The 26,423-nt window shown below is 40.2% G+C and overlaps 1 protein-coding gene across 6 annotated transcripts; it reads left to right on the top strand.

The window, feature by feature from the left end:
* The first annotated feature begins 754 nt into the window (after window positions 1-754).
* On the top strand, window positions 755-26,217 carry LOC124022476 (gastrula zinc finger protein XlCGF17.1-like). 6 transcript variants are annotated; one of them, XM_046337390.1, is made up of 3 exons: window positions 755-866; window positions 1,651-1,883; window positions 24,812-26,217. In XM_046337390.1, exons 2-3 carry the CDS (start codon window positions 1,787-1,789, stop codon window positions 26,173-26,175), a joined length of 1,461 nt encoding a protein of 486 aa, XP_046193346.1. In that variant the 5' UTR covers window positions 755-866; window positions 1,651-1,786; the 3' UTR covers window positions 26,176-26,217. The 6 variants fall into 6 exon arrangements, with proteins under 6 accessions (XP_046193346.1, XP_046193351.1, XP_046193349.1 ...); XM_046337395.1 differs by lacking the exon at window positions 24,812-26,217 and adding an exon at window positions 9,687-12,203; XM_046337393.1 differs by lacking the exons at window positions 755-866; window positions 24,812-26,217 and adding exons at window positions 6,329-6,556; window positions 9,687-12,203 and having other exon boundaries at window positions 1,825-1,883.
* Window positions 26,218-26,423: the final 206 nt, after the last annotated feature.

A 26,423-nucleotide genomic window follows, 5' to 3' on the forward strand; every position in this document is an offset into this window, starting at 1 on the left:
ATTTGATGAGCCAAGTCAGTTAAGAACAAATTCTTATTTACAATGACAGCCTATTGGGGGTTAACTGCCCTGTTCAGAACAACAGATTCTTACCTTGTCACCTCAGAGATTTGATCCAGAAACCTTCCAGTTACTGGCCCCAACCTCTAACCAGTAGGTTGCTGCCCTAGATTGTCAGACCCTGGTGGCATCTCATTGTTGAAAGACAACAATCATTTTTTCACCTCTTTTTACCAACTTTACGGAATTCAAAAGTACATTTCTTGTCTTCCATAATTTGGTCAGATATACTTGGATGTGTAGTGTCAGCATTTGTTGCTGGCATGTCATCCATAAGTTTGTTTATCTTGGCAATATCAGTGGGTTTTGTGATAAATGAGACATTTGATTCAATGTATGAAGGAGCCGAGTTGGCTTTTTTTCTCATAATTTTGTTTAATGTGCTCCAAAGATTTTTACTATCATTCTTTATATAATTTATCGTTGTTTCATAGTATAGTTTATTTTTATTTAGTTTAGTCACATTATTTCTTAATTTGCAGTACATTTGCCAATCAGTTGGGCTGCCAGACTTATTTGCCATTCCTTTTGCCTCATCCCTCTCAACAATACCATTTTTCAATTCCTCATCAATCCAAGGAGATTTAACAGTTCTTACAGTAATTTCCTTAATTGGTGAGTGCTTATTAGTAACTGGAATAATACATTTAATACATCATTCTCAGGGACCCCGGAATGCACGGACGGTGTTAGTGGGAGAACAGGAAGTTCCGGGAAGGCGCGCACCATTCTTCAGTATAAAGAAAGCGCTAGAACGATGCGGTCTAGAAGATAATCTTCGTGTCCGTTTCTATGTATTACTACAGGTATGTAATAGCACGTGTAAACATTCTAAAGAATATATTTACTTGAGATTTCTGAATTCGTTTGGCAAGTTATTGGTTTTGTATAAAATTCACGAGCTGGTAAAATGGCGGCACCACTCGGTTTGCGGCAATGGACTTTTTTTTTTTTTACTGCAACAATAATAACAATATTACACATCAATACAGGGACATTCCTGTGAATACAGTGAAAAGATCCATGCAGATATTATCAATTTTCTACATGTGTACTAATATTCAGACACATTAAGTTGTTTCTATCTTTATCTATAAATGTTACTATTGTGTGAAAGGGTAATACTATTGGTTTAGATTTAAATAATACAGTGAAGACACGGTTATTCAGGATAATACTACATAGTGCTGCCTAAAACAAAAGGCAACCGTGTAATAAATGGTTTTTGTGTCGTTTATCCGAATTCGGGAAATCTACTATAGATTAAGTGCATTTAATTTGTGTAGCCTGATTTTTTAAAAGTGTATAATTTGTCTAATGTGAATTAATGAATGTTTTGTCAATGCTTACCTACCTCATCTATTGAAATCAGATCAATGCTTGACTTCGACAGGAGCTCACCGGAGCTGAGTATCGGCACCTCAAAATTCTACTGTTTGAGCTCATGTTCTTCTTATAGAAAATTAGCTCAACAGTATTGAGGAGCTCCTGCACCTAAATATAAACCATATTTTTAGAGAATAAAGTGCCAGAACTGTCAAGACAATAACTTTTGTGTCTGTTTCTCTTTATTACTACTGGCTGACTCAGATTAAGTCTGAGGTTTGTAACATCAACAGTGAGGACAAACCCAGCCTGACTCCGTCCTTCCACACTGAGTTCAAACCTACAGTCTCTGGGTCCTGATTGTGACAGTGGAGCCCAATTTGCACTGCAGGATCCAGAGATGGCATCAGTGAAGATGGAAGACTTCAGTCAAACACTGGAGCTGAATGTCAACATTAAAGATGAAGAGGAGAAGATTGGGACATCTGTTTCTCATGGTAAGAGCAGGTTCTAAGTTTGTTGTTCGTTCCAACTTCCCACTATGTATGAAAAATATGTTTTTACCTTTTATTTAACTAGGCAAGTCGGTTACGAACAAATTCTTATTTTCAATGACAGCCTAGGAACAGTGGGTTAACTGCCTGTTCAGGGGCAGAATGACAGATTTGTACCTTGTCAGCTCGGAGATTTGAACTTGCAACCTTTAAGTTACTAGTACAACACTCTAACCACTAGGCTACCCTGCCGCCCCAATGTTCCTCACAAAGGAAACACAGTTTTTTTTAGATGTATTAAATATTCAAAACAGAAATACCTTTATTTACGTAAGTATTTAGGCCCTTTGCTATGAGACTCAACATTGAGCTCAGGTGCATCCTTTTTCCATTGATCATCCTTGAGATGTTTTTACAACTTGATTGACAATCCACCTGTGGTGAATTCAATTGATTGGATATGATTTAGAAAGGAACACACCTGTCTATATAAGGTGCCACATTTGACAGTGCATGTCAGAGCAAAAACCAAGCCACGAGTTTGAAGGAATTGTCCGTAGAGCTCCATGAAAGGATTATGTTGAGGCACAGATCTGGGGAAGGGAACCAAAACATTTCCAAATAAAAAGTGTAATATGCAGATAATGCAGATACTTCTAAAAACTACAGCCAATAAAAATAGAGGATTTACAGTTCCAATGCTTCTAGAATCACCGGTTTGTAAAAACTCACAAAACTGATCCCAAATATTATGACACTGGGGCTTTCTTTTTCACTATATAAGTACATTTTTCAAGAGCCAGGCTTGATGTTAAGTGAGGGAACTGATGTACTTCTGTCTGGACCTGCCTCTTTACCTCCCTTCCTATTGAAAATAGCATCGGATATTTCAACACCATCCAATTATTTTTCCAGATACAATTTAGTGTCTTCTGAAATAGAGGGAACATCGATACCTGATTAGTTCTCAGGAGATTCAGAGTTGTAAAGTGTGTTGTAGTAGGAAGCAAATGTTTGGTTTATTTCTACATGATCTATTGATAATTGTCCTTGTTAATTATGAATTGCAGGAATGGCTCGGTCTGAATTTAACTTCTAAATGCGCCAGGCCAGCAATTGACCAGGTTTTCCACCTTGATCATAGGACTGTTTCAGCCTAGTTAAGCTGTTTACAGCCTTTGAGGTGGAAAGTTCTTCATACTGAGCTTTAAGAGCAAATAATTCCTTGTTTACTTCTACTGAGTTATCTCAAAAAGTTTCCCTCTCCAATTCTCTGATTTTGCTGTCCAGCGCTCATTTTCTGATTTAAATTTCATTGAGTTGATTTGAAACTGGTAGAATGTAGTCCCCCCCCCCAATACATGCTTAGGAGGCTTTCGATGTGGTACTCACTGACGTTTGGTTAGTGTTCAATACATGCTTAGGAGGCTATCTGGTACTCACTGATGTTTGGTTAGTGCTCTCACTAGGAGGATCTGGTACTCACTGATGTTTGGTTAGTGCTCAATACATGCTTAGGAGGCTTTCGATCTGGTACTCACTGATGTTTGGTTAGTGCTCAATACATGCTTAGGAGGCTTTCGATCTGGTACTCACTGATGTTTGGTTAGTGTTCAATACATGACAAGATCCTGAAGGCCGTTGTCCTGCCATTCATCTGCCGCCATCACCTCATGATTCAGCATGACAACGCACAGCCCCACGTCGCAAGGATCTGTACACAATTGATAATGCTGAACATGTCCCAATTCTTTGATGGCCTGTGTACTCACCAGACATGTCACCCTTTGAGCATGTTTGGGATGGTCTGGATCAATGTGAACAACAGCTTGTTCCAGTTCCCTCCAATATCCAGGAATTTCGCACAGCCATTGAAGAGCAATGGGTCAACATTCCACAGGCCACAATCAACAGCCTGAATAACTCTATGTAAAGGAGACGTGTCCCGGAGGAGGGGGCAGCAACTACCCACTTCTCCAGTGCTTCATTTGTAAATTGGGAGGTGCTGGAACCAAAAGTGATCCCAAGAGGGGGGGTGACCTGGGGGGCTCTGAGGTACCAGAACACATTAAATAAAAGACCTGTTATAATAAAGCATTGCATGCATTACCATGGCTTTAGCGTACTGGCAAAGAGTAGTGGTGTGGAGCTGATTGCAGAAGTTGCACACATGGAGTACATTTATTGTAGCCTGTAGTCCTGGAAAAATGTGGCCTTTTATAAACAGATTTCTTGCGGTTCTACATAATTTTATATGGCTGGAGACTTGCAGATTTTTAAAAATACCTCTCAATGACCAAAATGACAGACTACTTTGACACTGACAAACAGAATCTGAGATCAATAAAAACGACCGTGTCTCTAATCCATCAATAGTCTAGGCCAGGTGTGAGGAGAAACACATTGTACAATAAGAGGGGGAAGTTATAGTCCTAACAAGCTTTCCAGTTTCACTGACTCACCCAATGATGGGCAGCTCACTCACCAGACAAAAGCTTATCCCTCTTGCTTTACTTTGTAAAAACAATGCTGTTCTCTCAATAGACCTATTTGGAAGTTGATAACTTGTATGTTCTATTCAGCAGGATCTATTTGCTTTACAACCTGTGTTTTCTAGCGATGGTATTAGAAATATTATAGGAAATAAGTGATGAAGTGCAATGCTGGAGAGATGAGTTGTTGGCTCATGTCTATAACAATTATTATTATATATTATTTATATATATTATATATTATATTATATTATTATATATATATTATATTATATATTATTATTATTATTATATATATTATAACAACACAGTGGGAGAGAGATCATCCAAAGTGGATCTCATTTTAGTTCTGTGAGAGATACAGGCGTGCTTCTCTCTCACCACAGCAATGGTCTAAATAGGCTACAATGTTGCATAAACCTGGGACAGCCCAACATGAATCAATTCTTAGAATATCAGGCACGTTTTCACATTACGTTTTTTTTAGGAGGCATGACAATTGCAGAGGAATCCAAATGTAATTACTGATGGCTTTTATTATGATTTTTACATTGCAAATAGTGGAAATGTATTTTTCATGCCACAAGAGCTTGGTTACCTGATCCTGACAAAGAACGAAAGACTACAAAACTGAGAGGTGCCGGAAGATCCGGCTCAAATTAAGTACCGCCCTTCTCATATAATGGGGTAGGGCCATAATAACCCCTGAAAGCACGGAGGGTTGCACCATGTTTTTTATAACTAAACCGGTCGGTTCCAATGGGAAGAAATGAGTCATTGTGGGCAGAGCCAAGCACACTCTAGCGAGATCCTATTGGCACGTCCGAGCACACATCAGCATATTTATGTTAGGGAACGCCTCCTCTGTAAATATTTATTATGAATCCCCATTAGCTGATGCTGTTTTTAAAATTAAATAAAATGGTACTGCGTACTTATGGAATAGAGTTCCATGTAGTGATGGCTCTATGTAGTACTGTGCGCCTCCCATGCTAGGTAGCATCCGTTAACGTATTATCACGTTTGGTAAAGGGTTGATGTGTTATTTTTGTGTCAAACCGAGTGAACGTGATACACATAGATAGTCACATAGCTAGACACTTCGGGTTTGTCTGAATGGATGTACATCATTTCCTCAAGGTCATTTAATGAAGAATCCATTTATTTGGGATTTCTGAGTTCGTTTGGCATGTTTTTGGTTTTGTGTAAAATTCACGAGCTGGTCAAATGGCGGCGCCCACTCGGTCTGCGTCAACGAACTAAAGAAATCAGGTGCAGAGAGACATTTTCACCGTTGCACTACAGTTTTGAAGCTTAATGTAAGGATTATCAGTTTTCTACATGTGTACTAATATTCAGACACATTAAGTTGTTTCTATCTTTTATCTATAAATGTTACAATGGTGTGAACAGTAATTACGATTAGTATTTGATTTGAAATGGTGAAGACAATGTAATTCAGGAAAATAGTACATAGTGTTGCGATAAACATACTGTAACCTTGTACTAAATGCTTTATCATTTATGTATTAATGTGAGTTTAATCTACTATAGATTACGTGCATTTATGCGGTGTAGGCTATTTTTGAAGTGTGTACTTTGTCTAATTTGAATGAATTAAAGTTTTGTCAATTCTTAGCTACCTGATCTATTGAAATGAGATCCGTGCTTGACTTGGACAGGAGCTCACCAGAGCTGAGTACCAGTACCTCAAAGTTCTACTGCTTCTGCTCGTTTCTTTTATAGAATATTAGCTCAAAAGTATTGTGGAGCTCCTGTCACCTAAATATAAACAGTACCGTCACCCAAAATGAGTATCGGCACCTATTTCAGTCCAAGTCAAGCACTAAATTTGACAATTGAACAAGAAGAAATATAATATATTTTGAGGGAATAAAGAAGGTGCAGGAACTGTCAAGATTAACTTTTGGTGCCTGTTTGTCATTGTTACTACAGGCAGACTATAATGAAGTATGAGGACAAACCCAGCCTGCCTCTCTCCTTCCACAGTGAGTCCAAACCTACAGTCACTGGGTCCTGATTGTGACAGTGGAGCCCAGTTTGCACTGGAGGATCCAGAGATGGCATCAGTGAAGCTGGAAGACTGCAGTCAAACACTGGAGCTGAATGTCAACATTAAAGATGAAGAAGAGGAGGAGAAGATTGGGACATATGTTTCTCATGGTAAGAGCAGGTTCTAAGTTTGTTCATCCAACTTCCCACTGTGTATGAAAAACTGCAGTAGAACTGTTTCAATGAGAAGGTAGATGTAATTTCATGCTACTCAGACTTGCATGGTTTGACACCAGTATTGCCAACAAGTAGACAAACTGCCAGTGTTCTTTTAAATGTCTATGAAATGTGTCTGTATAGTTACTGTCGTGGAAATATTGAATAAAATATATTTCTCAGATACCGGAGCTTGTGAATTCAAATAGACTTTATTACAAAAGTGACAAAGCCGAGCAATTCCATGGAAGAACTGATTCTCCATTCTCAGTACTCAGCTTTTATACAGTTTTACCCATATATAACAGTGTCACTCCACTTTATGTAAAATATTAATTCCTTCTAGCTTTGGCCACCCTAATATGGCTGCCTTTCTTATTGCCTCAGACATTTTGGCATAGATTATATTGGTGGCGTGACACACACTCCTACTGCAGGTCTAAAGGTGCCTATAACTGATTAGCTAATGTTCCTGTCCAAAGGTCTTCATAAGTTCAGGCTGATGTTGTCTATGTATGATTAACCCATGTGCATGTCCAGTAGCCTTCACAAGATCAGATCTGGCCCAGACCAGTCACGTCTGTGTTGATCTACCTTGCCTCATCCACACGGATTCTGCTTATGTCCTGTTCTTTACATTTCTAATGGTTAACTCGATTTTGATCCAGCTCTGTACATTCACATGGGCTCCGCCTTCATTCTGCTTACACATGTCTAATATTTAACCTTATATCGATTCTACTTTCTAATTCAAAGAGAACACTATAGGTACTGAAAAACACCAGATGACTGGAAATTCTCTAACATTACTAGCCCTTGTGATAGTTTGTGGAGGATGACACGCCCCTTTTTTGTTAATGTTGCAAATGACTATTGTAGCAGGAAACTGTTTTTTAAATGTTTTATTATTTTTTTAATGGAATATCCCCACATAGGCGTACAGAGGCCCATTATCAGCAACCATCACTCCTGTGTTCCAATGGAATGTTGTGTTAGCTAATCCAAGTTTATCATTTAAAAAAATAGTTTTCTAATGATCAATTAGCCTTTTTTAAATTATAAACTTGGATTAGCTAACACAACGTGCCATTGGAACACAGGAGTGATGGTTGCTGATAATGGGCCTCTGTACGACTATGTGGATATTCCATTTTTAAAATCTGCCATTTCCAGCTATGATAGTCATTTATAACATTTAACAATGTCTACACTGTATTTCTGATCAATCTTATTCAACAAACAAATTTGCCTTTCTTTCAAAACAAGGACATTTCTAAGTGACCCCAAACTTTTAAAATGTAGTGTATGTCACCCAGTACAGCCAGAAGAGGACCGGCCACCCCTTTGAGCCTGGTTCCTCTTCGTTTCTTCCTAGGTTCCTGCTTTCTAGGGAGTTTTTCATAGCCACTGTGCTTCTACATCTGCATTGCTTGCTCTTTTGTGATTTTTAGGCTGGATTTCTGTAAAGCATTTTGTGACAACTGCCGATGTAAAAAGGTACATTTGATATGTACAGCAGTACCAGTCAAACGTTTGGACACCTACTCATTGAAGGGATTTCCTTTCTGCATTGTAGAATAATAGTGAAGACATCAAAACTGAAGTAACATATATGGAATCGTGTAGTAAAAAAAAGTGTTAAACAAATTAAAATATACTTGAGATTCTTCAAAGTAGCCACCCTTTGCCTTGACAGCTTTGCAAACTCTTGGCATTCTCTCAACCAGCTTCATGAGGAAGTCACCTGGAATGCAATTTCAATTAACAGGTGTGCCTTCGTAAAAGTTATTTTGTGTAATATCTTCCCTTTATGCGTTTGAGCCAATCAGTTGTGTTGTGACAAGGTAGGAGTGGTATACAGAAGAGCCCTATTTGGTAAAAGACCAAGTCCATATTATGGAAAGAACAGCCTAAATAAGCAAAGAGAAATTACATTCTATCATTAATTTAAGACTGGAAACTCAGTCAATCCGGAACATTTCAAGAACTTTGACAGTTTCTTCAAGTGCAGTCGCAAAAAACCATCAAGCGCTATGATGAAACTGGCTTTCATGAGGACAACCACAGGAATGGAAAACCCAGAGTTACCTCTGCTACAGGGGATAAGTTCATTAGAGTTACCAGCCTCAGAAATTGCAGCCCAAATAAATGCTTCAGAGTTCAAGTAACAGACACATCAACAACAACTGTTCAGAGGAGACTGTGTGAATCAGATCTTCATGGTCGAATTGATGCAAATAAACCACTACTAAAGCACACCAATAAGAAGAGACTTGCTTGGGCCAAGAAACACAAGCAATGGACACTAGACCTGTGAAAATCTGTCCTTTGGTCTGATGAGTCCAACTTTCAGATTTTTGCTTCCATCCGCCGTGTCTTTGTGAGACGCAGAGTAGGTGACTGGATGATCTCCGCATGTGTATTTCCTACCGTGAAGCATGGAGGAGGTGTGATGTTGTGGCGGTGCTTTGCTGGTGACACTGTCTGATTTACTTTGATATCAAGGCACATGTAACCAGCATGGCTACCACAGCATTCTGCAGCAATACGCCATTCCATCTGGTTTGGGCTTAGTGGGACTCATTTGTTTTTCAACAAAACAATGACACAACACACCTCCAGGCTGTGTAAGGGCTATTTGACCAAGAAGGAGAGTGATGGAGTGCTGCATCAGATGACCTGGCCTCCACAATCACCAGACCGTAACTCAATTGAGTTGGTTTAGGATGAGTTGGATTGCAGAGTGAAGGTAAAGCAGCCAACAATTGCTCAGCATGTGTGTGAACTTCAAGATTGTTGGAAAAACATTCCTGGTGAAGCTGGTTGAGAGAGTGCCAAGAGTGTGCCAAGCTGTCAAGGCAAGGGGTGGCTACTTTGAAGAATCTCAAGTATATTTTAATTTGTTTAACACTTTTTTTTACTACACGATTCCATATGTGTTATTCCATAGTTTTGATGTTTTCACATTATTCAATGTAGAAAATAGTAAAAATACATTTAAACCCTTGAATGAGTAGGTGTGTCCAAACGTTTGACTGGTACTGTATATCACACCAACTGACTGGTTCTTCTGATGTTCACACAGGAGATCATGTTGAGACATTCTCTACATCCAGAGAGCAACAGCAGGAAGATCACAGAGCTAAGAGGTCTCACCACTGCCCACATTGTGAGGAGATTTTCCCAATTCTATCAAAGCTAAAAATACACCTAAAACTACATATAGGAGAGAATCTGCATTTCTGCACTGACTGTGGGAAGAATTTCACCACATCAAGGGCTATGATAGTTCACCAGAGAGTACACACAGGAGAGAAGCCTTTCTCCTGCTCTGACTGTAGGAAGAGTTTCTCTCAATCGAGCCACCTAAAACAACATGAACGTATACACACAGGAGAGAAGCCTTACTCCTGCTCTGACTGTGGAAATAGTTTCTCTGGACGGGGACATCTAAAACAACATGAACGTATACACACAGGAGAGAAGCCTTACTCCTGCTCTGACTGTTGGAAGAGTTTCTCTCACTCGAGCCACCTAAAACAACATGAACGTATACACACAGGAGAGAAGCCTTACTCCTGCTCTGACTGTGGAAAATGCTTCACACAATCGTCTCAGCTGAAAGTTCACCAGAGAACACACACAGGAGAGAAGCCTTACTTCTGCTCTGACTGTGGAAATAGTTTCTCTCACCTGGGCCACTTTAAAACACATGAACGCATACACACAGGAGAGAAGCCATACTCCTGCTCTGACTGTGGAAAATGCTTCACAACATCAACTGTGCTAAAAGTTCACCAGAGAACACACACAGGAGAGAAGCCTTGCTCCTGTTCTGACTGTGGAAAATGCTTCACAACATCAACTGAGCTAAAAGTTCACCAGAGAACACACACAGGAGAGAAGCCTTACTTCTGCTCTGACTGTAGGGCGAGTTTCTCTCAATCCAGCCACCTAAAACGACATGAACGTATACACACAGGAGAGAAGCCTTACTACTGCTCTGACTGTGGAAAATGTTTTAAATCATCAGCTGAGCTAAACGGTCATCAGAGAACACACACACGAGAGAAGCCTTTCTTCTGCTCTTACTGTGGCAAGAACTTCTCCCGATTGGCCAATGTAAAAACACACCAACGGCTACACACTTGAGAGAAGCCTCATCAGTTCTCTCACACCAGCTAAGATTTGTCACTCCACTTAATTCTCATCTCATAAAATAATTGGCAACGTTGAATTGGATCAAATTAAGAAAGTGTAGAACACTATTGTAATCATATTGTTTCTCACTGTGAGAGAACTGTGCAGAGGAAAAGGAGCATCATAGAATGTTAGTCTCTCTTTACTGATCAGTGTGCATCTTGTCAGTTTTGCTGTGTTCTTTTTAGCCCACGTCCATAGAGACACATACCAGCTCTACTGGTAGCACTGGTACTACCAGCAGTACCGCACCTGTTGACTGCACAAGTTGTTCTGCTTCCACGAACCCATCCAATGCTAGCATCAGTAATTCTACGTTTGTTGTTAGCCCAGCTAGCATGGACACTGACAGTTGTGAATCTGATGCAGCCGCAGAGCTTCTGCCCCTTTACCCAGGAAAGCACTGAACAACAGGTGGATGTTGGACCATCGTAGAGGTGCAAATATGGTGAGAACTACATTGATTTGGGGTTCACATATATTGGGAATAGTGCCTTTCCTCAGCCACAGTGTGTTATATCTCACAACTCAATGAAAAATCCACTCTTAACCAGTCATTTAGAAACAAAACATGCCAATTTGAAAATAATACCCTTAATAAGAAGGGTCTAGAAGCGTCTTGATGAGTTACCAAGTGGCTAGGACAGGCAAGCTCCATACTATTATGGAGGACTTAATTCTTAATTCTTCCTGCTTCTGTAGATATGGCTGGGGGAAAATGTTTTTAAAAATGATTCCGTTTCATGATGCATCAGTGACATGGCAGATGTTTTGAAACAATTTACTGCTTCGCATACAAGCCAGTGAATTCAGTGGGATGAGTCAACAGACGTGGCGGGCCTGGCACAGCTCCATGTCTGTTACCTTTTTGTGGGGGGTCAATTAAGGAAGACATCCTCTTCTACAAACCACTGGAAACCAGGACAACAGGATATCTTTTTAAACTACTGGCCAGCTTTGTGACATCAAATGGACTTTGGTGGTCAAGATGTGTTGGTATCTGTACTGATGGCGCAAATGCCATGACAGGGAGACATAGTGAAGTGGTAACGCTCGTGCAAGCACTTACTCCCGATGCTACTTGGGTTCACTGCAGCATCCACCGAGAGGCTCTTGCTGGCAAGGGAATGCCTGACCGCTTAAAAGACGTTTTGGGGACAACAGTGAAAATTGTTGACTTTGATAACATGGACAACACACAGGTCTTTCATCATTGTATGATTTATTTTGTGTGCAAATGAACTCAAGCTTATGGTCAATGTCACATGTGATCTAGCAAAGCACCTGAGTGAGTTTTGGTGTGCAAATACACAGGTACTTTCCTGAAACGGATTACACAAACTAGATTCATTATCCCTTTCATGCCCTGCCTCCAGTCCACTTACCGATATCTGAACAAGAGAGCCTCATCAAAATTGCAACATGCGGTTCTGTGAAAATGTAATTTAATCAGAAGCTAATGCCAGATTTCTGGATTGGGCTGTGCTCAGAGGAGCCTGCCTTGGCAAATCGCGCTGTTAAGACACTGATGCCCTTTGGAACCACGTACCTATGTGAGAGTGGATTCTCGGCCCTCGCTAGCATGAAAACTAAATACAGGCACAGACTGTGTGTGGAAAAGGATTTAAGACAACTCTGCAATGTTGGGTTGTATTGGAGAGAGTATGTGCATCCTTTCAAGCAAACCCTTCTCATTAACCTGCGGTGAGTCTTTCACAATTTTCAATGAGCAAGGAAGGTTTAATATGTAAAATGGCTAAATAAAGAGCAAAATGTATTATTATTATTATTATTATTCGTGCCCTGGTCCTATAAGAGCTCTCACTTCCCACGAGCCTGGTTGTGACAAACTCACACTCATTCTTATGTTTAATAAATGTATTGTGTGTGTGTGTGTGTGTGTGTGTGTGTGTGTGTGTGTGTGTGTGTGTGTGTGTGTGTGTGTGTGTGTGTGAGAGGCTTACAATATTTGAGAGCGCGCTGACCCTGTTGCTAAAGGGGGTACGCAGCTGGAGGTTGAATGTTTGAAGGGGTCCGGGACTATAAACATTTTGTGATCCACTGGTCTAGATCATCCCAGTTCCTGCTGTGTCATGCTGATGGGAAGACTAGGGTATGGAGGAAACCATGAGTACATGCATCCATGCCGTGTGTCAGCATTGCAGGCTGGCGGTGATGCTGTGGGGTGTGTTTTCAGGGCACACATTGGGCCCCTTGTGGAGCAACATTTTAATGCCACAGGATATCTAAACATCATTGCCAATCAGGTGCATCGCTTTGCAGCAGCAATGTATCCAGCTATGGATGTTTTCAGCAGGATTATGCCCCAAGGCTTGTCCAGGAATGGTTCCATGGGAACCATGACAGGGAATTCAGTTTACTGCAGTGGCCTGCCGAGTCACCAGATCTCAATCCAATTGTGCATCTGTGGGAGGAGATGGAACGATCTATTCAGAGTAGACGTCCACTCCCAGCCAACCCGACACAACTGTGGGAAGCATTGGAGTCATCATGGCCCAGCATCCCTGTGGGTTTCTTTCCACACCATGTGGAGTCCATGGCCTGACGAATTGAGGCTGTTCTGAGGACAAAGGGGATTGCAACTCAATATTAGGATGGTGTTCCTAATGTTTTGTACACTCTGTGCCAAAGGAAAGTATTCAGACCCTGGACTTTTTCCACATTTTGTTACAAAAATTCCTCAATCTACACACAATAGCGCATAATGACAAATTGAAAAGTTTTTTTTTTTTTTCTGGTAAATAATACATAAGTATTCATACCATTTACTATGGAGACTCATTTATACTCAGGTACATCCTGTTTCCATTAAGTATCCTTGTGATGTTTCAATAACTTGATTGGAGTCCACTTGGTAAATTCAATTCAAACAGGCACCCACCTGTCTATATAAGGTCCTACAGTTGACAGTGCATTTCAGAGCATAGTGAAGCATGGTGGTGACAGCATCATGCTGTGGGTATGTTTTTCAACGGCAGGAACTTGGAGACTAGTCAGGATCGAAGGAAAAGTTGAACGGAGCAAAGTACAGAGAGCTCAGCTCCTTGATGAAAACCTGCTCCGGACCTCACACTGGTCCACCTTCCAACAGGACAACGACTCTAAGCACACAGCTAAGACCATGTTTGCAAAACTGTTTTTGCTTTGTAATTTTGGGGTGTTGTATGGAGATTGATGAGGGAAAAATGATTTAATACAGCAATATTATAAAATGTAACGTAACAAAAGGTGGAAAAGGTCTAGGTGTTTCAATACTTTTTGAATGCACTGTATCAGATAAAGATGTTTTTTATTTTAACCTTTATTTAACTAGGCAAGTCAGTTAAGAACAACTTCTTATTTTCAATGACGGCCTAGGAACAGTGGGTTAACTGCCTGTTCAGGGGCAGAACGACAGATTTGTACCTTGTCAGCTCGGGGGTTTGAACTTGCAACCAATGTGATGTTCAGTTTTCAGCATTAAGTTTCGGTGGATTATTTTTATATTACCAAACACGTTTTGTTTAATGATAAACAGGCTGTGAATTGACTAGTTAAAATTGACTATTAAATTGTCTTTTAATGCTAGATTCATTGTTTTAGAGATTGATGAATATATTTTAATAACTGTTGAAGTTAATTGATATAATATTTGTACATTAATTTGTTCTGGGCAACATCTTCTATTGTGTATAGTTTTAAATGAAACAAACTGTTTTAAATGATATGGTGTCTATATATGAACCAAATGTGATCCCATTCACATTCTCACAAACAAATGGCCCACACTGTGTATATACAATTGTTGACATCCGATGGTCATTCTTATGGTGGGTTGCAAGATGCAGGATCCTTCCAAGTTGAACCCACCAGAGGGGGACTGTCATGACGGTCCTGTGAGGATCAGGTTACAGTGGATCACGGGTTCTACAGAGAGATCTCTCCCTCCCGAAGAGGGGGAGAAGTATAGAGGTATTGATGGGGGGGTTTATGACCTCACGCCCATCATAAATTATAATGCAACAGCCCAATCCTGTTCTCTATTGTGAGAGACTGGAATGTCTGTGTGCCTTAGGAAGAGTTTACAGCCCAAAACTACACAACATCAAATGGATGGAATATGAAAATGAAAGTCTATTTTATGATGTTCTTAAAAGTTAGTTGAGGATGTTATAATGAAAACATTAACTTGAAGAGTTTTCATACTGTATATGTGATGTTTACATTCTTTGTGTCGAGAATATGCAGATGAAAGAGGATAAAAAAGGTGATAAGACTGATTTTAGTTGTCTAAACAAGATCATAGAGAATCCTAATACCTTGTAACTAGCTACGCCCCAGGGAACCCAGAGAGTGTGTCATAAAGATGGAAATGCCCCTTTCTACTCCAGGATATAAAACACGAGTAAGAATTGACATATCAGACTAAGTTGACCACGCGCTGCAGCTGAGGTCTACTGCTAGTCGTGACCCCGAAACGCAACACGAGGTTGAAGACAAAGTAAATCTCTGAACAATCAAGTTTATGGTGGAGAAGCTATTCTAAGTACTGTATCTAGGAAGTTGAACTTGAGCTATTTTCAAGTCACCGGTTGTCTACACGGTCCTCTTACCCACGCCGGGAGCATCGACACGCCTGATTAGCCTCCACAGAAGCTGGAAACTGACAACTAAGAGAAAGGACATTGTGACATAGTTTGGAAAATCAGAGACTTACACCTGAAGACGAATGAACAAGGCGTTGGCCAAACCTTTCCCACTAAGCGGAACTCGACCCACAAAGAGACACCCAACAGAGACTTTCAACACATAAATACATGCATTACACTTTTTAAATCGTAACAGGGTCAGTTCAGGGCAAGGTGTTAGGGCTGAAACTAAGCATAGTTTACAAATGTATCCAAGAGTTGAATTTCTCTTCTCTCTGTGTGTGAAGCTCCATCTTGCATTGGTCCACTAGGGACCTGTTTCCATTTTATGAAGTTTTAACCAATAACTTAGACTGTTTGTGTATATTTATTTTATGTTATCATATAACTGGTTAGTAAATAAATAATAATCTAAATTTATGTGTTACGGAATAATTAGTGAGACCCGGGTTTGTGCAGATTTACTAATTATGCGACATTCAGAATGAGACTGAGGAAATGAATTAATTGATGGCTGCTATGAAATCTATGTAATCTTTGAGTTAATTTGCGAAACGGTTACTCATTAAACAAGCTTTTCCCGTGGTGCTCCAGGTTACTGAGTTAATTGTTACAGAATTAATTTAATCACGTAATAATAAACAGCTAATTATTCGATAAATAGCATGTCATCACATTGACAATAACGTTGCGACATATTGATGCCCCCTTGCGAGGAATCTAAAATAAAACTAGGCCTCACTGTTGAATTCAGTACATAGGAATTGTGTAGCAAGTTACTCACACCAATCATGATTATTGTTGAGAGTGGTGTTTGTGGTTTTTCTTTTTCACCCAGATACTAGTGTAGCGAGATTGACTCGTGTTGTATATCTGACACACATCAGTGTGTAGGGGATTTACTGAATGCTATGAGCTGGGGCATATGTACCAGACGATGCAGGCATTCTGAGAAAAATACTAGTTGGGCCCAATGTAGTGTTATTTCTGCCTATTGCGTTCAGAAGCGAGTAGACTTGGTCATAATTAATTTCTCGAGCATGGACACAGGGCCGTTTAAAATTTGGATAGATATTGGCTTGACCAAGTTAGTAATTATCTCTGTCTCGTGTTTTCATTGGTGTGAGTCAACCAACCGTGTGTTTGTGTTTTCCTCATGTTCGGTTAATCGCAAAAATATTGCTGAAAGGTTGAACGTGAGACGTCACTTAGTAAACCCGTTGTCTTGTTGGAGCGGAGTCTGACTTTCCAGCACAAGTGAAGCTAAGCATTGTACCAAATGCTAAGCTAACAAGGGGGAGCAGCCGTTTTTTGTTTCCCCCTCTGTTCAAAGTGAAATCCCGTGCCGTGCGGGAATCCCATGTGATTTCAGCTTGTGCTATCAGTGACCTCTGGTGGTGATGAATCGCCAGTAATTGTTTTAAATATCTCCGGTTACACGGCACGATATGATTTTCAACTTTCCACATAAACTTAGATGAACCTCTTGAAACTAGGGGGCACTATTTTCATTTTTGGAAAAAATGACGTTCCCAAAGTAAACGGGCTATTTTGTCAGGACAAGATGCTAGAATATGCATATAATTGACAGCTTAGGATAGAAAACACTCTAAAGTTTCCAAAACTGTAAAAATATTGTCTGTGAGTATAACAGACCTGATATTGCAGGCGAAAGCCTGAGAAAAATCCAATCAGGAAGGGACTCTTATTTAGAAAGCTCTGCGTTCCTATGCGTCCCTATTGAGCAGTGAATGAGATATCAACCTGATTCCATTTTCTATGGCTTCCCTACTGTGACTAGTGTAACAATACATAGTTTCAGGCTTTTATTTTGAAAATGAGCCTGAACGACAACATTGCGTCAGTGGTCAGCAGGAGGCTCTCAGTGTTTTGTGCGTAAAAGAGAAATGCGGCCATTGTTTCTCTCTTTCCTACTAAGAAGCCACCTGTCCCGGTTGATATGTTATCAAATAGATATTTGAAAAACACTCTTAGGTATCATCCTGACCAATTTGCCCTCTAAATACACCTATGCTGTCTTCAACCTGGGTCTCAGCGATCATTTCCTCATTGCCTGCGTGCGTAATGGGTCCGCTGTCAAACGACCACCTCTCATCACTGTCAAACGCTCCCTAAAACACTTCAGCGAGCAGGCCTTTCTAAAAGACCTGGCCCGGGTATCCTGGAAGGATATTGACCTCATCCCGTCAGTAGAGGATGCCTGGTTGCTCTTTGAATGTGCTTTCCTCTCCGTCTTAAATAAGCATGCGCCATTCAAAAAATGTAGAACTAAGAACAGATATTGCCCTTGGTTCACCCCAGACTTGATTGCCCTTGACCAGCACATAAACATCCTGTGGTGTTCTGCATTAGCATTGAATAACCACCCCGATATGCAACTTTTCAGGGAAGTCAGGAACCAATATACAGGAGTCAGATTAGGCTACAGGTAAAACAAATGTAAAAAAACATGGCTGTTGTTGACAAGCATATTCAGTTAATATTCATATTATTCATATTTAATTCAGTGATTGAAATGATGAGCCCATCCCACAGTAGCCTATTCCAGCAGGCTATTGGGAAACAAGCACTTCTTATTGAGGATTTGCCTCGCTTTCATGTTGAATAAATTAGTCTGGAAATTTGAAGTAAGCAAGCTGCTAAATCGTTCAGTTTACATCTTGCCTACATCTTGTCTAGGCTACTGTAGACAATCTGAAATGATATGTAGGTCTATCTGCCTTTATCCAAGCAAACTATGGCAAAATGTAATTAGAAACGTAAACCCAGCTTTTAGTCTGTTGCCTATGTCTATTGAAATGACAAGTCAGTTTCGCAAATGGGTCATTTATAACGGCTGTAGTCGTACAATCTGGCACATAATAACTGCACAATTTCCATAAATTTGCCTAACATTCGTTTTTTTAATGTTCATCCAAATGTTTCTTGCTCAGAGATTTCGAAATCCAGCTTTCATCACTCAAACTCTCCTGTCGGATTTATCTATAGCTATGCACATGCGCAAAGGCAATTTATTTACAAAAATAAACCTGATTCAAGCCCTGAATGCTGATTGGCTGAACGCCGTAGCATATCAGACCATACACCAGGGGTATGACAAAACATTCCTTTTTACTGTTCTAATTACGTTGGTAACCCGTTTATAATAGCAATAAGACACCCTTGGGGTTTGTGGTATATGGCCAGGCACTCCGCGTTGCGCTTAGAACAGCCCTTAGCCGTGGTATGTTGCCCATATACCATAGCCCCTTGTGCCTCGTTGCTTAATCAAGTCGACATTCATTGATATAAAATTATCTGGTGAGTTTAATAAAGGTGTAATGTAAAGGTCGTATAATATGTGTTATATCTGGAGTTTCCTCGGACAATGAGGTTAATATTCTTAAGCAGAATATTCCTGGAGTGTTTGGATGACTAAACCGTGTGTAGATGGAAAGGAGGAAAGTCAATCGGTTTTACTGACGCTGGAAGAAGAGTACCAACCTACTTATCTTTTTGGTATTTATTAGGATCCCCCATTAGCTGCTGCAAAAGCATCAGAGTTGTTCACTTCTTTCATTAACTTCTCAAACCTCGGCTTGGTCTGATTTCAAGTCTTCTCGCAAGTCTCGCGTTGTTGCGTCTCTTGGTTAGGAACTCTATGGCTGTAGTGGGAACAGGAAGTTCCGGCCAGGGCCGCATCTTTCTTCATAACAAAGAAAGTGGCAGAATTGTGCAGTAGAGACGATTACTTTTGTCTCCTTTTCAAATGGATTGATACAGGTATGTACGTTTAAATATAACGTTTAAACTTTGCAATATCGAAAGAACATGTCATAAAAAAACGTTAAGGTATTATCACGTTTAGTTGAGGTTTTATTTTTGTGTCAAACTGGGTGAGTGAAGAACGGGATAAAAATAATGTACAATTCACATAACGTTAGCTAGTTAGAAACGTTGAGCTTGCCTGAGTGGATGTACATAATTTCGTCAATTTAATTTAATAAATAATCAATTTATTTGAGATGTCGGAGTTTGTTTTACATGTCGTTATTGGTTTTGTGTCAAATGAGCTGGAAAAACGGCGAGCTGGGAAAATGGTGGTGCTCACTCTGTCTGCGTCAAAGAGAGACAATTTCACGGTTGCACTACTGTTTTGAAGCTGAATGTGATGATGATCAGTTTTCTACATATGTAGTAATATTCAGACACATTCAGTTTCCACCTTGATTCCACCTTGATCTATAATTGTTACTGGTGTGAACGGGAATTAAATAATACATTGAAGAGAAGATTATTCGGGAGAATCAAATGTGTCACATGCCGAATACAACAAGCGTTGAACTTAGGGAGGATCAATGCAAATAGTTCAGGTAGCCTTTTGATGAATTGTTCAGCAGTGTTATGGCTTAGGGGTTAAAGCTGTTAAGGAGCCTTTTTGACCTAGACTTGGCGCTCCGGTACCGCATGCTGTGAAAATGGTACATAGAGCTACCTAAATACAAACTGCAACCTTGTACTAAATGGTTTTTGTCATTTATGTGAATTTGGGAAATCTACTATAGATTAAGTGCATTTACGTTATGTAGCCTAATTTATAGTGTGTACTCGTCAAATGTGAATTAGTGTTTTGCTGTCAATGCTTAGCTACCAGAACTGTTGAAATTATAGAGAATAAAGAATGTACCTGAACTGCCAAGACAATAACTTTTGTGTCCGTGTCTCTTTATTACTACAGGCCGACTCAGATTAAGTCTAAGGCCGGTAACATCAACAGTGAGGACAAACCCAGCCTGCCTCTCTCCTTCCACACTGAGTCCAAACCTAAAACCTACAGTCACTGGGTCCTGATTGTGACAGTGGAGCCCAGTTTGCTCTGCAGGATCCAGAGATGGCATCAGTGAAGCTGGAAGACTGCAGTCAAACACTGGAGCTGAATGTCAACATTAAAGATGAAGAAGAGGAGGAGAAGATTGGGAAATCTGTTTCTCATGGTAAGAGCAGGTTCTATCTAACTAAGTTTGTTATTCATTCCAACTTCCCACTGTGCATGAGAAGTTGCAGTAGAACTGTTTCATGATGAACTGTTTCATGATGAACTGTTTCATGATGAACTGTTTCAATGAGAAGCTAGATGTCTGTCCTGTGTAGCTCAGTTGGTAGATCATGGTCCTCTCATCGCCAGGGTTGTGGGTTCGATTCCCATGGGGAACAGTATGAAAAAAGTATTGTAAATTTGTAATACGAGATAAAGAACATTGTTTTCTTCATGACCTCTTTCACATAATTATGTAGTTTACGGTAGTACCCAGTCATCTGGTGTTTGTTACAAGAACACAACGAGAAGAGACCGGAGTCTTGTGAGTCACTCGCTGTCGTGCAGCATGCGCCAGGTGATCTAATTACAGTATGGAATTCACAACTAAATGTTTGCCAGCTAGATATCTTAAACCTATTAAGTTAAGTCTACAATGTGCTAAATGCTCTGCATTTGCCCATTTTGTTTGCTAATTTAGTAGCTAGTTAGCTACCTAGCTAAGTGGTTAGTTTCTTCTAAAATCAAGCATTTGGTAACAGCAGAGAATGCCCTCCTGGATCAAGAGCCCTGCAGGCTAATATTCATTTGGGGTGCAGTAAAATCAGTCATGTTTTTGAGTTACCTGTATATTTGTATAGTTTGTCAGATACTGTACAAAATGTTTGCAACGCGCTCATTAGCATTTAGTTTTCTCTATGAAGATTCCTTAGTACTTGTTAGTATTTTGATAGCATTCTGCTAAGTGACTTTTTAAATGGGTGTAGTCAACTTGTGCTCTAGGTAATAAATAAAACACATCGCATTCATAAATTTGCCCATTTAGATAATTTTTCATTATGAAACTTACCGCTACTAGTTTCCCAAAACAGAGGTCTGAGCCAGTAACGTGTGTCAAACGGTGGCTATAAAATATATTTTGATTTAACACTTTTTTGGTTACTACATGATTCCATATGTGTTGTTTCATAGTTTTGATGTCTTCACTATTATTCTACAATGTAGAAAATATGAAAAATAAAGAAACCCTTGAATGACTAGGTGTTCTAAAACTTTTTACCGGTAGTGTATATCTGCAGAAATAAGACCGGTCCTGCTTGTGTTGCCTGTTTGTTTAATAGCCTACTGATTCCGTGAGCACAAAGCCTCACGCAACATGTCAGAAAAACTATTTAAAAAATTCTGCTGTTTTTTAAATATCTTTGCAATGCTGTAATGAAGGCTTATCCAAACGATTCAACAGACTTGGTTATGCATATAATTTATTTAGTGTTGTTTACATTGTTCCAAATAGTCAGAACTTTATTGTTGTTCTCGAACAGCACCTATTTGGAACACCCAATATGCACTCAGTGTTTGCTCCTCACCTTCTTTTTCTTGATCTCCAGTGTTTTCCACAACTAGTCACATTTATTCCACACATCTGACTTCCCCTTTACCTACTGAGCAACCAGTAAACATTCTCCCATTTTCAAGTTCGTCATGTCCTCTGCATTCATTTTGCTATTACGGTGTTCTTAATTTGTTATAACCAATTTATTGCTGTGATTACGATATAGGTTAGGCCCTATTGGTCAGGTGCATGCAATGTATACATGTGTCACAAAGAGAGGAAAAGTTGAGGGAATAGAGAATGTTTTTCCATAACATATGAGGGATTTCAGCAACAGAACTTTCCAGTCAGAAATGGCTGTGGCAGCTTCAGTACAGTGGACAGCATGATGAACACTTGATGTTCTGTGGTGGTCGCTGCAGCAGGGAAGAGGGAGACAACGGGTGCTAGTCTTTTACAAAAAAAAAAGTCTGAGCACAATCGTATCAATTGCGGCCGAACTCCCTCTAGTCATTTGTGTGTCTTAGTTTAAGAGCAGTTTGATTAAATAATTATCAGACAAGCTCAGTGCATGTGGTTGATTTGATTAAAACGTGTCTATACAGTGCCTTGCGAAAGTATTCGGCCCCCTTGAACTTTGCGACCTTTTGCCACATTTCAGGCTTCAAACATAAAGATATAAAACTGTATTTTTTGTGAAGAATCAACAACAAGTGGGACACAATCATGAAGTGGAACGACATTTATTGGATATTTCAAACTTTTTTAATAAATCAAAAACTGAAAAATTGGGCGTGCAAAATTATTCAGCCCCCTTAAGTTAATACTTTGTAGCGTCACCTTTTGCTGCGATTACAGCTGTACGTCGCTTGGGGTATCTCTATCAGTTTTGCATATCGAGAGACTGAAATTTTTGCCCATTCCTCCTTGCAAAACAGCTCGAGCTCAGTGAGGTTGGATGGAGAGCATTTGTGAACAGCAGTTTTCAGTTCTTTCCACAGATTCTCGATTGGATTCAGGTCTGGACTTTGACTTGGCCATTCTAACACCTGGATATGTTTATTTTTGAACCATTCCATTGTAGATTTTGCTTTATGTTTTGGATCATTGTCTTGTTGGAAGACAAATCTCCATCCCAGTCTCAGGTCGTTTGCAGACTCCATCAGGTTTTCTTCCAGAATGGTCCTGTATTTGGCTCCATCCATCTTCCCATCAATTTTAACCATCTTCCCTGTCCCTGCTGAAGAAAAGCAGGCCCAAACCATGATGCTGCCACCACTATGTTTGACAGTGGGGATGGTGTGTTCAGGGTGATGAGCTGTGTTGCTTTTACGCCAAACATAACGTTTTGCATTGTTGCCAAAAAGTTCATTTTGGTTTCATCTGACCAAAACACCTTCTTCCACATGTTTTGTGTGTCTCCCAGGTGGCCTGTGGCAAACTTTAAACGACACTTTTTATGGATATCTTTAAGAAATGGCTTTCTTCTTGGCACTCTTCCATAAAGGCCAGATTTGTGCAATATACGACTGATTGTTATGGACAGAGTCTCCCTCCTCAGCTGTAGATCTCTGCAGTTCATCCAGAGTGATCATGGGCCTCTTGGCTGCATCTCTGATCAGTCTTCTCCTTGTATGAGCTGAAAGTTTAGAGGGACGGCCAGGTCTTGGTAGATTTGCAGTGGTCTGATACTCCTTCCATTTCAATATTATCGCTTGCACAGTGCTCCTTGGGATGTTTAAAGCTTGGGAAATATTTTTGTATCCAAATCCGGCATTAAACTTCTTCACAACAGTATCTCGGACCTGCCTGGTGTGTTCCTTGTTCTTCATGATGCTCTCTGCGCTTTTAACCGACCTCTGAGACTATCACAGTGCAGGTGCATTTATACGGAGACTTGATTACACACAGGTGTATTGTATTTATCATCATTAGTCATTTAGGTTAACATTGGATCATTCAGAGATCCTCACTGAACTTCTAGAGAGAGTTTGCTGCACTGAAAGTAAAGAGGCTGAATAGTTTTGCACGCCCAATGTTTCAGTTTTTGATTCGTTAAAAAAGTTTGAAATATCCAATAAATGTTGTTCCACTTCATGATTGTGTCCCACTTGTTGATTCTTCACAAAAAAAATAGTTTTATATCTTTATGTTTGAAGCCTGAAATGTGGCAAAAGGTCGCAAAGTTCAAGGGGGCTGAATACTTTCGCAAGGCACTGTATATGGAGAAATAGATGGTACATTTTTTTTCGACCAATCGATTGGTGGAAAGAACAGACTACTCTTGGTGCCCTACTGGACTGTACAAGGTGTGTTTTGATATGTATTTTTATTTCACCTTTATTTAACCAGGTAGGCCAGTTGAGAACAAGTTCTCATTTACAACTGCGACCTGGCCAAGATAAAGCACAGCAGTGCGACACAAACAACAACACAGAGTTACACATGGAATAAACATGAGTACAGTCAACACAATAGAAGAAAATAAAGTGTATATACAGTGTGCAAATGGCGTGAGGAGGTAAGACAATAAATAGGCAAATTAACACTGGAGTGATAGATGAGCAGGTGATGATGTGCAAGTAGAAATACTGGTGTGCAAAAGGGCAGAAAAGAAAATAAAAACAATATGGGGATGAGGTAGGTAGATTGGGTGGGTTATTTACAGATGGACTATGTACAGCTGCAGCGATCGGTTAGCTGCTCAGATAGCTGATGTTTAAAGTTAGTGAGGGAAATATAAGTTCTAGACACAAACCGGTGCACCAGGCACCTACGATCATACCCTGTTCAAAGGCACTTAAATCTGTTTTCTTGCCCATTCACCCTCTAAATGGCAGACATTCGATCCAAATTATCTTAAGCCTTAAGAATCTGTCTCCTTCGCTTCATGTATACCGATTAGCTGTCACCGGGTCAGTCTGTCATGGAAAGAGCATGTGCTCATAATATTTTGTACCACTGACTTTTTTCTTCTGATGCTGTTCACACAGGTCACATTGAGACATCCTCTACATCCAGAGAGCAGAAGCAGGGAGATCACAGAGCTAAGAGGTTTCACCACTGCCCACATTGTGAGGAGATTTTCCCATATCTATCAAAGCTAAAAATACACCTAAAAACACACACAGGAGAAAATCTATATTCCTGTGCTGACTGTGGGAAAAGATTCACAACATCACATTCTCTGACAGTTCATCAGAGAGTGCACACAGGTGAGAAGCCTTACTCCTGCTCTGCCTGTGGGGGGAGATTCTCTCGAAGGAGCCACTTAAAGAGACACCAACATATACACACAGGAGAGAAGCCTTACTCTTGCTCTGACTGTGGAAAATGCTTCGCAACATCATCTGACCTAACAGTTCACCAGAGAACACACACAGGAGAGAAGCCTTTTTCCTGCTCTGACTGTGGGGGGAGATTCTCTCAACTTAGCAGTTTAAAAAAACACCAACATATACACACAGGAGAGAAGCCTTACTTCTGCTCAGACTGTGGGAAGAGTTTCTCGCTATTGGATACCTTAAAAGCACATGCACGTATACATACAGGAGAAAAGCCTTACTCTTGCTCTGACTGTGGGAAGAGGTTCTCTCAACGGAGCAACTTAAAAATACACCAACGTTTGCATACAGGAGAAAAGCCTTATTCCTGCTCGGACTGTGAAAAGAGTTTTTCCCAATTAGATAAGTTAAATAGTCACCAGCGAATACATACAGGGGAGAAGCCTTACTTCTGCTCTGACTGTGGGACTTGTTTCAGCCAAATTGATACGTTAAAATGTCACCAGCGAATACATACAGGAGAGAAGCCTTACTCTTGCTCTGACTGTGGGCAGAGTTTCTCTCAACACAGCAGCTTAAAGAAACACCAACGTATACACACAGGAGAGAAGCCTTACTCCTGCTCTGAATGTGGGACTAGTTTCTCTCTACAGGACAGCTTGAAATCACACCAACGTATACACACAGGAGAGAAGCCTTACTTCTGCTCTGACTGTGGAAAGAATTTCTCTCGACACAGCAGCTTAAAGAAACACCAGCGTATACACACAGGAGAGAAGCCTTACATCTGCTTTGAATGTGGGAAGAGTTTTACAACATCAAGTGCTCTGACAGTTCATCAGAGAGTGCACACAGGAGAGAAACCATACTCCTGCTCTGACTGCGGGGGAAGTTACTCTCGACTGGGAAACTTAGAAACACACCATCGTACACATACGGGAGAGAAGCCTTACTCTTGTTCTGACTGTGGTAAATGCTTCACAACATCAAGTGCTCTGACTGTTCATCAGAAAACACACACAGGAGAGAAGCACACCAACGGATACACACAAGCCAAGAGTTTTGCAGATTAAAATCTTACGTTTTCGGTGGATTGACAATGGACCCGTATTAAAGTATCCTTTTTGGTAACAGTTCTCTCAAACCAGCTATGATTAAAGTCACTCCATCACTTAATTCTCATTAAAGAAATGGTAAGTGAATTGGATCAAATGAAGAAAGTGTAGAACACTATTGTAATCCTATTGTTTCTCACTGTGAGAGAACTGTGCAGAGGAAAAGGAGCATTACAGAATGTTAGCCTCTCTTTACTGATCAGTGT

The sequence above is a fragment of the Oncorhynchus gorbuscha genome, unplaced genomic scaffold (genome assembly GCF_021184085.1).
Source record: "Oncorhynchus gorbuscha isolate QuinsamMale2020 ecotype Even-year unplaced genomic scaffold, OgorEven_v1.0 Un_scaffold_1403, whole genome shotgun sequence".
Lineage (NCBI taxonomy): Eukaryota > Metazoa > Chordata > Actinopteri > Salmoniformes > Salmonidae > Oncorhynchus > Oncorhynchus gorbuscha.

Bases quoted from the DNA above. Each gene is read 5' to 3' on its own strand.
- LOC124022476 (XM_046337390.1), top strand. From the start codon at position 1,787: ATGGCATCAGTGAAGATGGAAGACTTCAGTCAAACACTGGAGCTGAAT. The intron at 1,884-24,811 runs GTAAGAGCAGGT...CTGTTCACACAG, and splicing joins TGGGACATCTGTTTCTCATG to GTCACATTGAGACATCCTCT.